The sequence below is a fragment of the Polistes dominula genome, unplaced genomic scaffold, assembly GCF_049000335.1.
Source record: "Polistes dominula isolate Pdom_NZ unplaced genomic scaffold, Pdom_raw_medaka contig_29, whole genome shotgun sequence".
Classification (NCBI taxonomy): domain Eukaryota; kingdom Metazoa; phylum Arthropoda; class Insecta; order Hymenoptera; family Vespidae; genus Polistes; species Polistes dominula.
In genome coordinates this window covers 629,963-642,018 of record NW_028300865.1, presented here as the reverse complement: position 1 = coordinate 642,018, position 12,056 = coordinate 629,963, and the positions used below count along the sequence as shown (strand labels likewise).

The following is a 12,056-nucleotide window of genomic DNA, read 5'->3' as shown; positions in this document are numbered from 1 at the left end:
CGTACGTTTTACCGTATAAGGTAAGAAGAAATAAGATCATTCGAATTCGTACCGTATAAGGTTTGGGATAACGACGAGAGACAACGCGAATCAGAGAAAATTCTCGATCGTTGCACAACAGATATATAATTTTATGGTCAACGTACCACATGTATACATAACCACCACCATTACCATTACCACCACCACCACCATCATCATCATCACTACTACTATCAGCAAGTCATTTATCGTAAAGAAATATTCCACGTTTCTACTTCGTTTTTGATATATTTTGCATTTTACTTCAGGACCCCGTAATAAATAGACTCGTTATTTTTTTTTGAATGAACAAAAATTCTTGATGAAAACAACAACAACAACAAAAAAAGAAATAAATCTAGGACAATGATAATCATTTTTGACTAAATCAGCAAGTAAATAACGAAAAGAAGTTTCGAAGAATTTAAAAAGAACAAAAAAATAATAATAATAATAAATAAAAGTAATAAGAGAAGCGATCTTTAAACTTTCGTAGAGACATTACAAAATAATCTGCTGACAAATCTGTAATACGAGAGATGCATTTTTTTCTATCATCTTTCTCTTTGTCTCTTTGTTATACACGTTTCTGAGATTGTTGGGGAGTTGTTATTCGATGCTAAAGAAGAAGAAGAAGAAGAAGAAGAAGAAGAAGAAAAAATAATAATAATATGGTAAATATTATAATACGAATTTGTGTTAATTCGACAGATGAATTTGATCCTTAGAGAATTAGTTCAAAAAAAAAAAAAAAAACGTAGAAACAAATTTGTTGTCTACGAATGGGAAATAAGAGAAGAAATTCTTGTAAATCTACCATTGCCAGTAAACCGCCCCCCCCTCTCACCCCCACCTGTTTCCATCTTGTCCTTCTGCTCATCACTCTCTCTCTCTCTCTCTCTCTTTTTCTCTATCGTTCTTTCCCCATTCCACATCTTGGATCACGATTGCTGAATCAGTCAGGCGTGAGTCATCTACGAGAGCGCACTGACATTCTCGTCGTTCGTTTCTTCTCTCTCTCTCTCTCTCTCTCTCTCTCTCTCTTTCTTCCTTCCTTCTCTACAAAGTTAAAACTGAGAAAATTTTCAAGACACCCGCTGAGAATTAGCCGTTCGATTTTACCCTAGATAAATCACACGTTTATTTATAAAAACGAATAAATATGTGTGCACCATCATCATCATCATCACAAAACCCAGCGATGAATTGAACAAATAAACATTTAAATGTATCCCCTTTAAAAATGAAAATTATCAACATACACGTTGTTTTTGTCATACATTTGAATAAGTTAGTTGAGTTGACAATTGCTGAGTAAATTGCAGAACATTTGAATAAGTTAGTTGAATTGATAATTGCTGAGTAATTGCAGATTTGTTTCAAGATAAATAAGTCATTAGTACAATTAACAATTTTCAATAGAAATAATACAAATTTGATGACTACTCGTGGCTCGTGTTAATTCGTGCTCGATTCTGAGAGACATTTTCAAGTATTAAGCTTAACATTTGGAATAAGGACTGTATAACTTATGATAAATCTTTCTTAATTACGACAGTAAGAATGTGGAATCAATTATCTGAAGAGATTATGATTATCACTGATTATTGTGTTTTCAGAACCATGTGTTATAATTTCTTTATTAAGAGAAACATTCAGCAAGGCTTGTGATGCTTCAAATCAATGTTACCATTATTATTATTATTATTGTATGAATATTATTTTTGAATGGCACCAACGTGGTGCCATCGGACGCCATAGTGTCATTTTATATAAATAATACAATAACTATTATATTAATTCATTTATATTAAATAAAATTAAATAACAATGCAAATTAATCAATAGTTTTTCTTGAATAATCTGCAATTACTTAATTGTCAACGCAATATTACTAAACGCATTTAAAATTCATTGATTACATTCGACAAAAAGTAAATCTAATATTTAACAATAAATAAAATATGAATAAAAAAAGTATTTGTAAAAGATTTCTAATTGGAATGAACATTTATAAGTTTATCGATTAAATAGAACATTGACTTGATTCAAAGTTTTGACTCTACGTAAAATTGCACGATAGCTAAGAAACAAGATTGAATATCCTGTGTTAAGTATGAGAACACTCTCATATATATATATATACACACACATATTTATGTATCATACATGGAAATACTTTCTTTTTATGAAGACAGCTGCATGCTTTGCTATCTTATCAGTTTGTACTATCACCGGAACGTGTTGCCTTCTTGCTCGTACATACGGTTTTTTAAGAAAAGAAATAAGAAAAAAAAAACATAAAATAAAAGTTATATGATAGAAGATTCTCCTTTCTCTCTCTCTCTCTCTCTCTCTTTCTTTCTCTTGCAAAACAATGTACTCTAATCTCTTAAGGACAACTATTCTATAATATTACTGGTTCACTGAAGTGACTTTATAGAAAAGATTAGACAACGTTGATACAATGGTTACAATGTTATTTTGAATGTAGTATAATAATATGTAGAAAGAACGTAGAGAGAATATTAAAAAGTAATAAATGTAGTCAACATTATTATGTTGTTTTGCAACTTGTTGTAAATGGTTTTTTTTTATTTTTTATAATCGTTTCCAAATTCTTTTACGAAATGATCGATCATTTAAAACTCACTTTTTATAACGGGTGTTATTATATTTTTGTTATTCTTTCCATATGATGAAATTGTTTTCTTAAAACAATTTATAAATTGTTCAAACACTACGTGTTTGATTCGTTAGAATTTTATGAATAGAAAGTTTAACACTAGATTTATCAATTGAGTCAAGTTGACTCCTTAAACATTTATAAACTATATAAATATTATTTTTTTAAAATATATTTCGATTTTTAGTTAATTAATATATACTTAAATATTAATTATATCATTTTACTCAATACTTCATTGAAACAATGTTTGTAAGTCACTAGAAAATAAACATTTGTAAATCTAGTGTTATTATTCTATCATAACTCGTATGTGATTTGACATTTTTCTACAAATGTAATATATTTGATGATAGATATTGAGAAAAAATGACAAAATGTATTCCAAAATGACAATATTGAAAACTAATGACGGTGATTACGAATGCGTGTAATCGAACACGGTTAAAATTAGCATGAGTCACGATCTTTACAAGAAAAGTGAAGTAAGTGAAGTTTCTTATCGTATAACGATAAGAAATATATCCTTAAAAAAAAAATAAAAAAAGGAATACACGTATGTAATACAGGAGGAGGGGCACTTGTTCGTTTGTATATAACAGAATCTCACTAAATTCTATATTCAATAGCCCCGCCCAATTTTCATTGAATGTATCGACGAATCGACGAAGAAGACATAACCAGAATTTCAATTTCGAAATCTCATTCAATCGGATTATTATAATAATAATAATAATAATTACATTTCATTTTTTAAATTAACAATTCATAAACAAAAATATCATAGATTTAGTTTTTATATCTACGAATAAACGAATTACGAAATTTAAATTCTAGCGTAGTATCCGTCATTATTCAAATAATAACCAGAATTTCAATTGAAAAATCTCATTCAATCGGATTATTATAATAATAATAATAATAATAATTACACATTTCATTTTTTTAAATTAATCATTCATAAACAAAAATATTATAGATTTAGTTTTTAAATCAACGAATGAACGAATTACGAAATTAGAATACTAGCGTAGTATCCGCCATTTTTCAAATAATTCAAAAACGAGGGAAAATGTTAAATTGGCGGTAAATTTAAAATTCAAACGAGACGTCATAGAGGATTTTCTCGTAAGAAATTCTTTTATTATTTCTGTCACTTTATTATCGTTCGAATATCATTTGAAAGTTTTGCGTGATGTACCTTTAAAAGGGTCTTAGCTATTAAAATGACAGATCGTTGTTCGTTGTCACATCGTGCTCTTCAACAGATTTCATCTTTCTCTTTCTATCTCGTTCTTGCACATACCAGACGATGATAACCGACAACGAGCGTGAACCCACGGAATGAGAAAAAAGGGTTCGTCGTTCATTTAAACGAATGTTACTTGGCTCGTCGATTCGATCGATCCGTCTTAAAAGGTCGTGTACACGTTCTTATTTGTGATAGTATAGGTGAGTAGTGTAGTAAGAAAAAGAAGAAGACAAAAAAAGAAAGAGTAAAGAGATAGAAAAAGAGAACAAATAACTAGCGAGAGAAAGAAAAGAACAAAAAAAAAAAAAAGAAGAAGAAGAAGAAGAAGAGTCTGTTGTCATTGTTAGAAGAAGCATCGACGAGACTCGTCGTGGGCGGTCCTCTCGGTAATTGGATATCTCCTGGCATTGGATGTATAAGCATTGAGAAAAAACACTTTCGATATTATTTCTTCCTAGATACCTCACTCTTTTTCTCTGCTAAAGGGTTAAAGAAAAGACGAGGAAAGAAAACAGATGGAAAGTTAATAGTAGTAGTATTAGTAGTAGTAGGTGTTGTACCTTGTACGCAGGAAACGCAGGAGAGGCGCGTTCGGTTACTACGACCAATGATAGCGACGTTTTAAACGGCATTTTTAAGGGGCGTTTTAACCGGCATAACGAAAACTCATCTTCTTTACGTGATTCGATTAAATTTCATTCCTCTTGCTTCGAGGATTAATTTTGATCGAAGAAAAGGACATCATCATCATCATATGTCGCATTTTACTATGTCGACCTATCTTTAGGCACGCACGAAATGGCTAACAACAAGTCAATTCTTTGAACAAGAAGGGGAAGGATGAAGAGAAAGAGAGAGAGAGAAAGAGAGAAAGAAAAAGAGAAGACGCTCGCGACCTCGTGGAGGTCGGTTACTTCTTCGATGTCGTTTGCCATTGAATAAAAGAAAGAAAAGAGTGATGCGACGAGAGTGTGCGAGTGTGGGTGAGAGAAAAAGATAGAAGATACATGTATATAAAATTGTAAAGTCTACTCACGTAAATGAGACCGGAGTAATAACGATCCTTTAGATTATGCAGGACGGAAGCCTCGTTGAGGCACGTGAGCTCTGCCATATCCTCGACCTTGTCGAACTTTGGCGGGTTCATCTTTTGGATGTCATCCTTGGCGACGTGGACGCGTTTGCCGGTCTCCGCGATTTCGACTTCGACTTCGTCGCCGCGTTCGCCTTTGATACCGGCGGCAACGAAGCCCTGAGTTTCGTGAGGCACCCAAACCAATTTCTTTTGCGTCCATTCCGCCTGGGTAGCTGGATCATTGAAACTGTTTCTGTCCACTGACAAGTATCTCAATTCCGGATCCGACCGGTCTACCCTCGAATCTATATCCGCCATCTTTGTTTGGTAGTAAGCGCGCACACAATGCGATCGAGCAAGTACGCCTCTCTCTCTTTTTATTTATTTTCTTTATCTTTCTTGTTAACTCCTTTACTCCTTTTATAATATATTTTAACTTGGTACGTGCACGAAACGACAACGACAACGACGCGACAACGACAACGACAATGACGGCGACGGTGACGGTGACGGCGGTGACGGCGGCGGCGACGATCGCGACGATGATCACGATGATCACGACGACGACGACGACGACGACGACTACGAAGACGACTCTTTCCGAAGTTTGTCGATGTTCGTTAGGTAGGACACACACCGTACGCTCAAGCCCGTCAACGGGAGCGTCTGTCTCTCAACCCGTCGGCCTCCGTCTTCGAACACGGCTCGTTTTCCTTGGCCGTAGGTAGAGTGTCGGTGATAGCAGTAATGGTAGTAACAGAGGTACGACCGAATCGCACCGCATATGTAAGAAGACCCACCGGGGAGCGTGTTCACTTTCTAGCATACGTCGTTCCTCCTCTCTCTTTCTCTATTGCTATCTCTTCGTTCCTTTTCTTTCCCTTTCTCTCTCTCTCTCTTCTCTCTCTCTCTCCACCCTCTCCCCTCTTGTACGTTCGATAGCTCTCACTCGTATTCTTTCTCTCTCTCTCTCTCTCTCTCTATCTATCCTTCTTTCTTTCTTTCTCTTCGTTAATCTCAACACAACGCCGGCAACGACACAAACGACAAACTACGAATCAGCCCAGTTTTGGCTAGTCTTCGATACTGATCTCGGCCTTACCGTTTCCTACTGTCTCGATTCTCCAACCGAACGAGTCCTTCTACCGCGTGCTTCTACCTCCTTTCATCCTCCCACTCTATAGCTTTCATACTCCATCCCTCTTCCACCTCCCCATTTTCTCTACCGACATGCTCTCTTTCGCCGTTATCCCTACCAATTCTCCCCACCACGGTCTCTTTCTCTTGTATATACCCCTCCCGCTGCCCCTCCTTCTTCTTCTTCTTCTTCCTTTTCCACGTTCGTATTTACGTACGTACGTCGCGTCGTACGCACGCACTGCACGCACGCATGCACCTTTTTTACCCCCTCTCTCTCTCACACACTCACTCTCCCACCCTTTCACTGATTATCGTTAAATTTGAATCGTTTGCAGTTCCGAACAAAGCCACGTGGCATTCCCGACAGTTTCAACGGTAAAACATCGAGATTCTTACCTTCTGCTACGTTGTTAACGTCTTTTCGACAAATTATCTATCGTAGATGGCGCATGTGTCTCTCTCTCTCTCTCGGTACTACTCAAGACCAGAGTCTTTCATTCATAAAAATTCAACCAATGGCTGAACGATTTAAATGACGTCCAATTAGCGTTTTACATTTCATATTAGGTATTCTATGATTGGTCGACTTAAAACAAATGAACAATTACATAACATTGCTTTTCCTTGATTTAGTCACGTGTAGAATTTGCAAATTTTAAAATTTAAATTTGTAATCTACTTCATATATCATTCATCCAATCGTTGTAAATAATTATTTAACCTTGTATGTGTCAAAAAAAAAGCGGCATCTCTAGTAATAATTTAAAACAAGAGATTACTGACGTAATAGTTTAAGTAATCAAGTAAATCTTTTACTTCCTATCATTATTTAAGAGGTGTATTGTGTGCTACGAAAGTTGGACGAATTAACTGTAAAAGTGTTTCTTTAACAAATAAACGTACAATAATGTCAGATATTGACAAAGGATACTGGTCTTTCGACGTTTCAAATAATGAAAATAAAGTAAGAAAATAATAATTCATTGAATAATTTATCGCGAAGTAAAAAAAAAAAAAAATCGAATTTAATCGAATCAAATCGAATCGATGGAATTTTTATTTCAAGTGTTTATAACGCGGCACATGATAAGTATATTACTTATCAATTTTAATCGATAATCGTTTGATAACGTTATTTTAATATTTGATTTTTTTGTTTTTTTTTTCAGTATAATGTCGTTGATTTACGAAGCGATACACTTACAAAACCAACTAAAGCTATGCGACTTGCTATGTTTAACGCTGAAGTAGGGGATGACGTTTACGAAGAAGATCCGACAGTAAAAAGTATTTTAAAAATGGTCGATATTTAAGAACACTTGTTAGATCATTAAATTTATAAGTCGTTATTTTTTTGATATTTCAATTATTTTAGAATTAGAAGAAAAAGCTGCTATGTTGACCGGAAAAGAAGCTGCACTTTTTGTCACTTCCGGAACAATGGGAAATTTGATAGCTAGTTGGTATTTTTGTTTTTTATCATTAATTGGCCTCTAAAAAAAAAAAGAAAAAAAGAAAAAAAATGCAGATCAATTGATATTAAAATATCAATTATTTATCGTTTCTTTACAGTATTGGTTCATTGCAATGAACGTAGTAGCGAAGCTTATTGCGGTGAAGATTCTCATACAATATTACACGAACAAGGTGGTGCTGCTCAATTAGGAGGTGTTTCTCTGTATCCCTTAGCAAATAATCCCGATGGGAGTTTCGATTTATCATTACTTCAAAATAAACTTCGCACAGATAGATTGCACGAGCCTATCTCGAAATTAGTGATAGTAGAAAATACGATCAATGGAAAAATCGTACCTCAAGATTGGATTATAGAATTGGCTGAATTCACCAAATGTCACAATCTTAAATTACATTTAGATGGAGCGAGAATATGGAATGCTGCAGTAGCATCTAACACGTCTGTCGAAGAACTGGTTTCTGTATTCGATTCGGTCACATTTTGTTTAAGTAAAGGATTGGGAGCTCCGATGGGTTCCTTATTATGCGGAGATGTAGACTTCATTCGTAAAGCAAGAAGAATACGAAAGGTTTTAGGTGGTGGTATGAGACAGGTTGGTATTATCGCGGCTGCTGGATTTGTATCTCTAGAAGAAATCGTACCATTGTTAAAGGAGGATCATAGAAAAGCAGCAATTTTAGCACGAGCAATCAATGATTTAAATTCCAAAATGTTTAACGTCGATGAGAAAACGGTACAAACGAATATAGTATTTGTAAATATAAATTCTAAATATATTACTTCGAAGAATTTTGTAGAAAGACTTGTTCAAGTTCAAGATGATGCGGAAGATGATCAAATAATAATCAAATGTTTGCCACTAACAAATACTACCGTTAGATTTGTCTTGTATCATGAAATAACTGAGACGATGTTGAAAGCGGCCATACGTAAAATCAGATATGTTATCAATCGTATGGAAGATGCAAATAAATCCTCGGCATAAATCTATAAAATAAATAATTAAATAACGTTCTAATATGTTGTAATATAAATATATGCATGTATATATATGTATATATAATAACATTAAATATATAGCAAAGTTTTTCGGTTTATATGATTTTATTACTTTTATGAGGATCCTCTTGTCCTGACAACAAAGACGAGATCTGACCATTCAATATAAACTGCTTTTGAAAATTTGAATAAAAGTACGCCGTTTAACGGGTGTACAATTTTAATTGGCTGACGAAATGATTCACGATATATAAGATTTCTCGGCCGATTCTTGTTCTCTTCTGTTAACTTTGGAATGCATCGTTCGTAGGTTCATCCTCATCCTCATCTTCTTCACCTTCACTCTCAAAGGTATTGTCAGGTATATCGTATAAACGAATCATAGGCTTATTAGGATCCTTCATAATCAAGTATTTTCCATCTTTCTGCTTCATACAAATATCAATAATACATCTTAATATGCCCCAAGCATTATCCATGTTCAAATTAATTTGAGTGGCAAATTCATTGGGTTTATACTGTTGGGTACCAAGGATTACATGTTTGCTAGAATCACGTACGATGGCACGTGAAACATATCCAAATTTCAATTGATCCGATCCGGCTAATATAGCTTGAACGGTCCACTTGGCTAACTTGCAAGCATTATTTCTAAGTTCATTAGCTAGTACTGCACCACGTTGAGTATCTAACTTATGACGCCACTCAACACCATTTGCAAGTTTAGAATCCCATTCGTTCAATGCTTTGATGGTTAAAAATTGTGTTTCGTTGTTCGGGCCTTGCATCACGGCGTCATGTTCACACCGAGCAACTAATACGATACCATTGTTAAGATCGAATTTTCTATAGCGATAAGCTACGCTAGCTACATCACTTTCTTCTTCTTCGGAAATGAATGGATTTCCTTCGTCGAACTTGTAACGTGGTTCGTTTGATTTAAGCACCTGCTGCGAGAAATTATGATTGATAAAAGTTGCCTCTAATGCCAAATTTCTTGGCGAATTTAATGAATTTCCATCATCCTGCGGTGGTTCTACGCTAGTCTCGTTGACAGTTAAAAGATCGAATTCTGTATTATCTCGTTTGTCAAAGAACAACTTGTCTCCGATTTTTTCAATCACTATATCCCATGAATAATTGCTACGAGTGCAGCACATAATTGTAGCGAGTATCGCATCAGTTGCATAAACGTTGCCTTCGGTTTTTGATAATTTACGAATAATAGGATCATCGGTGGTAGTTACGGTATGGAAAATACGATCAATTCTTTGCAATGGTTTCTCATTTTTGACATTAACTCTGTCATAAGTCTTGTCATAATATTCTAATGATCCGCAACAGAGTATGTCCTCGCCATCTTTAACACTGGGCAATGACAGTTTGGCTAATCTTGGGAAATCCATTTCTTCTATGGTCACCCAATCCGGTCTTACGGTAACAGAAGCATCTCGAATCTTGATTGGTGGTTGATTTTTATGATTTCTCAATCCTTGTTGTCTACCCCAACGTTTAGTTTGTCCTTTGCGTTCGCGTTCGCGTAACTTTAGTTTACTAAGCTGTAGCATTTGACTCAATGCACCACGTTGACCTCCACGCCCACGCAAGTTACGCTGGTTGTGCCTGAACCTGCCACGTTGGTAAGGTGGTTTTTGCACTCTCGTTGTATCCACAAGATGGAAAGTACTTTCATCTTCGTCATGATAATAAGCATATTGACTTCCTGAGCCAAATTGAGAAGTATATTTGTCTGAAAAATATTAATAGTTTCAAATCATTGATATATTCATATCACAATGACAAAAACATTTCAGTAATTAATATATTCTAGTGTCACGTCATTTTTATCAAGAATCAGAAAGATTTCTTAATAAATGATTATAATAAATAAAATAATAATACGAACTTGGAAATTTCTTATCTTGAAATGCTGGAGCAGTCCAATCGCAGATCTAAAGTTAAAAGAAAGGTTATGTAAAAAATTGATTATGACAATCAAGCAAATAAGACATATGTGTTATCTTACTTTTCCTAGCCTGTCTCCTTTGGAGAATGGTTGATAAGGGATATCCTTAAATTGATCGGGCAACTCGCATGGACCCCAACCATCAGGATTATGTTGTATTGCTGGTGCCTGGAAATGCGCTCTTTCCTCTTTATGATCGCAATCGTCCAATTCAACAACTTCGTCCATTGTAAATTGTTCGAATTAAATATCGGTTGTAATAACTTAACAAATTACACTTGGCATCGTGTTGCAAACGTTCACGGCGGAAAGACCGGTGCTGCCATTTTTATAAAATTACGATGACAACATGGCGACCACTTCCGTTCTCTTGTAAACTTCCTATAACGATATTACTAAAGTCACATACACAATGAAACAAATTGAACAAAAATGTTATTTATAATTATTGATACGAAAAATAAATCTTATTGTTAATTAAATTTTAATAAATAAATAAATAAATAAATTATTACAAATTTAATTATTTAATTCGGTCAATAGAGAAGCAAAAGAAATTCAACCAATGAGAACATTGAATATCTAGGAACATTTATGGTTGCGATAGAAAACAGTTGAAGTCAATGTACGGTTTAAAATACTAACTAAATAAAAGTACTGTTGTTCTTTGATGGTTTCCAGGGAAACCATCTATACCATGTGTTCGAAAAATATTAACGTATTTGATTATATCGTCAAATTTATTTGACATCCATAGTACACACGTGGTACACAAACTCGTGGCCATTTTGATATTAACACGTGACAAGAGAGCTATATAATTAATGCTAAAACGCTGCACGTTTTATTTTGCATTATTTTGCAATTTGAAATATATATATACGTAAAAACTTATAATTATATTAACATCAAATTAACGTCACGAATAGTCGTTAATGCTGACCGTAATAATGACGTCTATTAATTAAAAGCTATGACTTAGCATTAAAATTAATGAAGTATATTATTCAAAGGAATGATATAATTCTTGGAAAATATATATACATATATATATCTTGTAATTTATATAACTTGAAAATATTATTATCTTTAGTAAGTACTGACAAACTAACACATAAGTCGATTCGATGACGATCGAGTATTAGGTTAAAAAAGAAAAGTGATGCGTGGGCGGATCATAGTGTACGTTATATTTCAGTACTCATGACTCACGGCCAGGTGTTCACGATCTTCGTAGCCATCGTCGCTTATCCCTGCGTCATAATCGTAAAAGAGCGTTCCTTTGTCCATCGAGGGTCCGAGATACTTGACCTCAGGAAGTATATATACGTATATATGTACACATATGTCTACTTAAAGTGTGTATAGCTGTAGAACAGCGGCAGATGAACTTTCGGTACCGGGTGCCCCAAAAAATTAACAACGAATATTGACAAATGT

The 12,056-nt window shown here is 34.4% G+C and overlaps 3 protein-coding genes across 9 annotated transcripts in view; 1 reads left to right on the top strand and 2 right to left on the bottom strand.

Moving 5' to 3' along the window:
• The window catches only part of zip (myosin heavy chain 10), a 28,007-nt gene extending 21,826 nt beyond the window's left edge, over positions 1-6,181 (bottom strand). For all 5 annotated transcript variants that reach the window (XM_015324590.2, XM_015324592.2, XM_015324591.2 and 2 more), the window contains exon 1: positions 4,996-6,181. In XM_015324590.2, the coding sequence (XP_015180076.1) occupies positions 4,996-5,352 (357 nt within the window). In that variant the 5' untranslated portion in view covers positions 5,353-6,181. The remainder of the gene's footprint in view (positions 1-4,995) is intronic.
• A 743-nt stretch (positions 6,182-6,924) lies between these two features.
• On the top strand, positions 6,925-8,748 carry LOC107068334 (uncharacterized). Of its 3 annotated transcripts, none has more exons than XM_015324601.2 (4): positions 6,925-7,138; positions 7,344-7,461; positions 7,550-7,633; positions 7,747-8,748. In XM_015324601.2, exons 1-4 carry the CDS (start codon positions 7,082-7,084, stop codon positions 8,634-8,636), a joined length of 1,149 nt encoding a protein of 382 aa, XP_015180087.2. In that variant the 5' UTR covers positions 6,925-7,081; the 3' UTR covers positions 8,637-8,748. The 3 variants fall into 3 exon arrangements, with proteins under 3 accessions (XP_015180087.2, XP_015180089.2, XP_015180088.2); XM_015324602.2 differs by having other exon boundaries at positions 7,120-7,138; positions 7,344-7,475; XM_015324603.2 differs by lacking the exon at positions 7,344-7,461 and having other exon boundaries at positions 7,005-7,138.
• eIF3d1 (eukaryotic translation initiation factor 3 subunit d1) lies at positions 8,737-11,967 on the bottom strand. Its single transcript, XM_015324600.2, has 4 exons — positions 11,829-11,967; positions 10,677-10,997; positions 10,557-10,602; positions 8,737-10,400 (listed from the first exon to the last, which is right to left on the bottom strand). Exons 2-4 carry the CDS (start codon positions 10,842-10,844, stop codon positions 8,935-8,937), a joined length of 1,680 nt encoding a protein of 559 aa, XP_015180086.1. The 5' UTR covers positions 10,845-10,997; positions 11,829-11,967; the 3' UTR covers positions 8,737-8,934.
• Between the last annotated feature and the right edge of the window lie 89 nt (positions 11,968-12,056).

Bases quoted from the DNA above. Each gene is read 5' to 3' on its own strand.
- LOC107068334 (XM_015324601.2), top strand. From the start codon at position 7,082: ATGTCAGATATTGACAAAGGATACTGGTCTTTCGACGTTTCAAATAAT. The intron at 7,462-7,549 runs GTATTTTAAAAA...CAATTATTTTAG, and splicing joins AGAAGATCCGACAGTAAAAA to AATTAGAAGAAAAAGCTGCT. The intron at 7,634-7,746 runs GTTGGTATTTTT...GTTTCTTTACAG, and splicing joins AATGGGAAATTTGATAGCTA to TATTGGTTCATTGCAATGAA.
- eIF3d1 (XM_015324600.2), bottom strand. From the start codon at position 10,844: ATGGACGAAGTTGTTGAATTGGACGATTGCGATCATAAAGAGGAAAGA. The intron at 10,603-10,676 runs GTAAGATAACAC...TTTTAACTTTAG, and splicing joins AAGGAGACAGGCTAGGAAAA to ATCTGCGATTGGACTGCTCC. The intron at 10,401-10,556 runs GTTCGTATTATT...AATATTTTTCAG, and splicing joins TCAAGATAAGAAATTTCCAA to ACAAATATACTTCTCAATTT.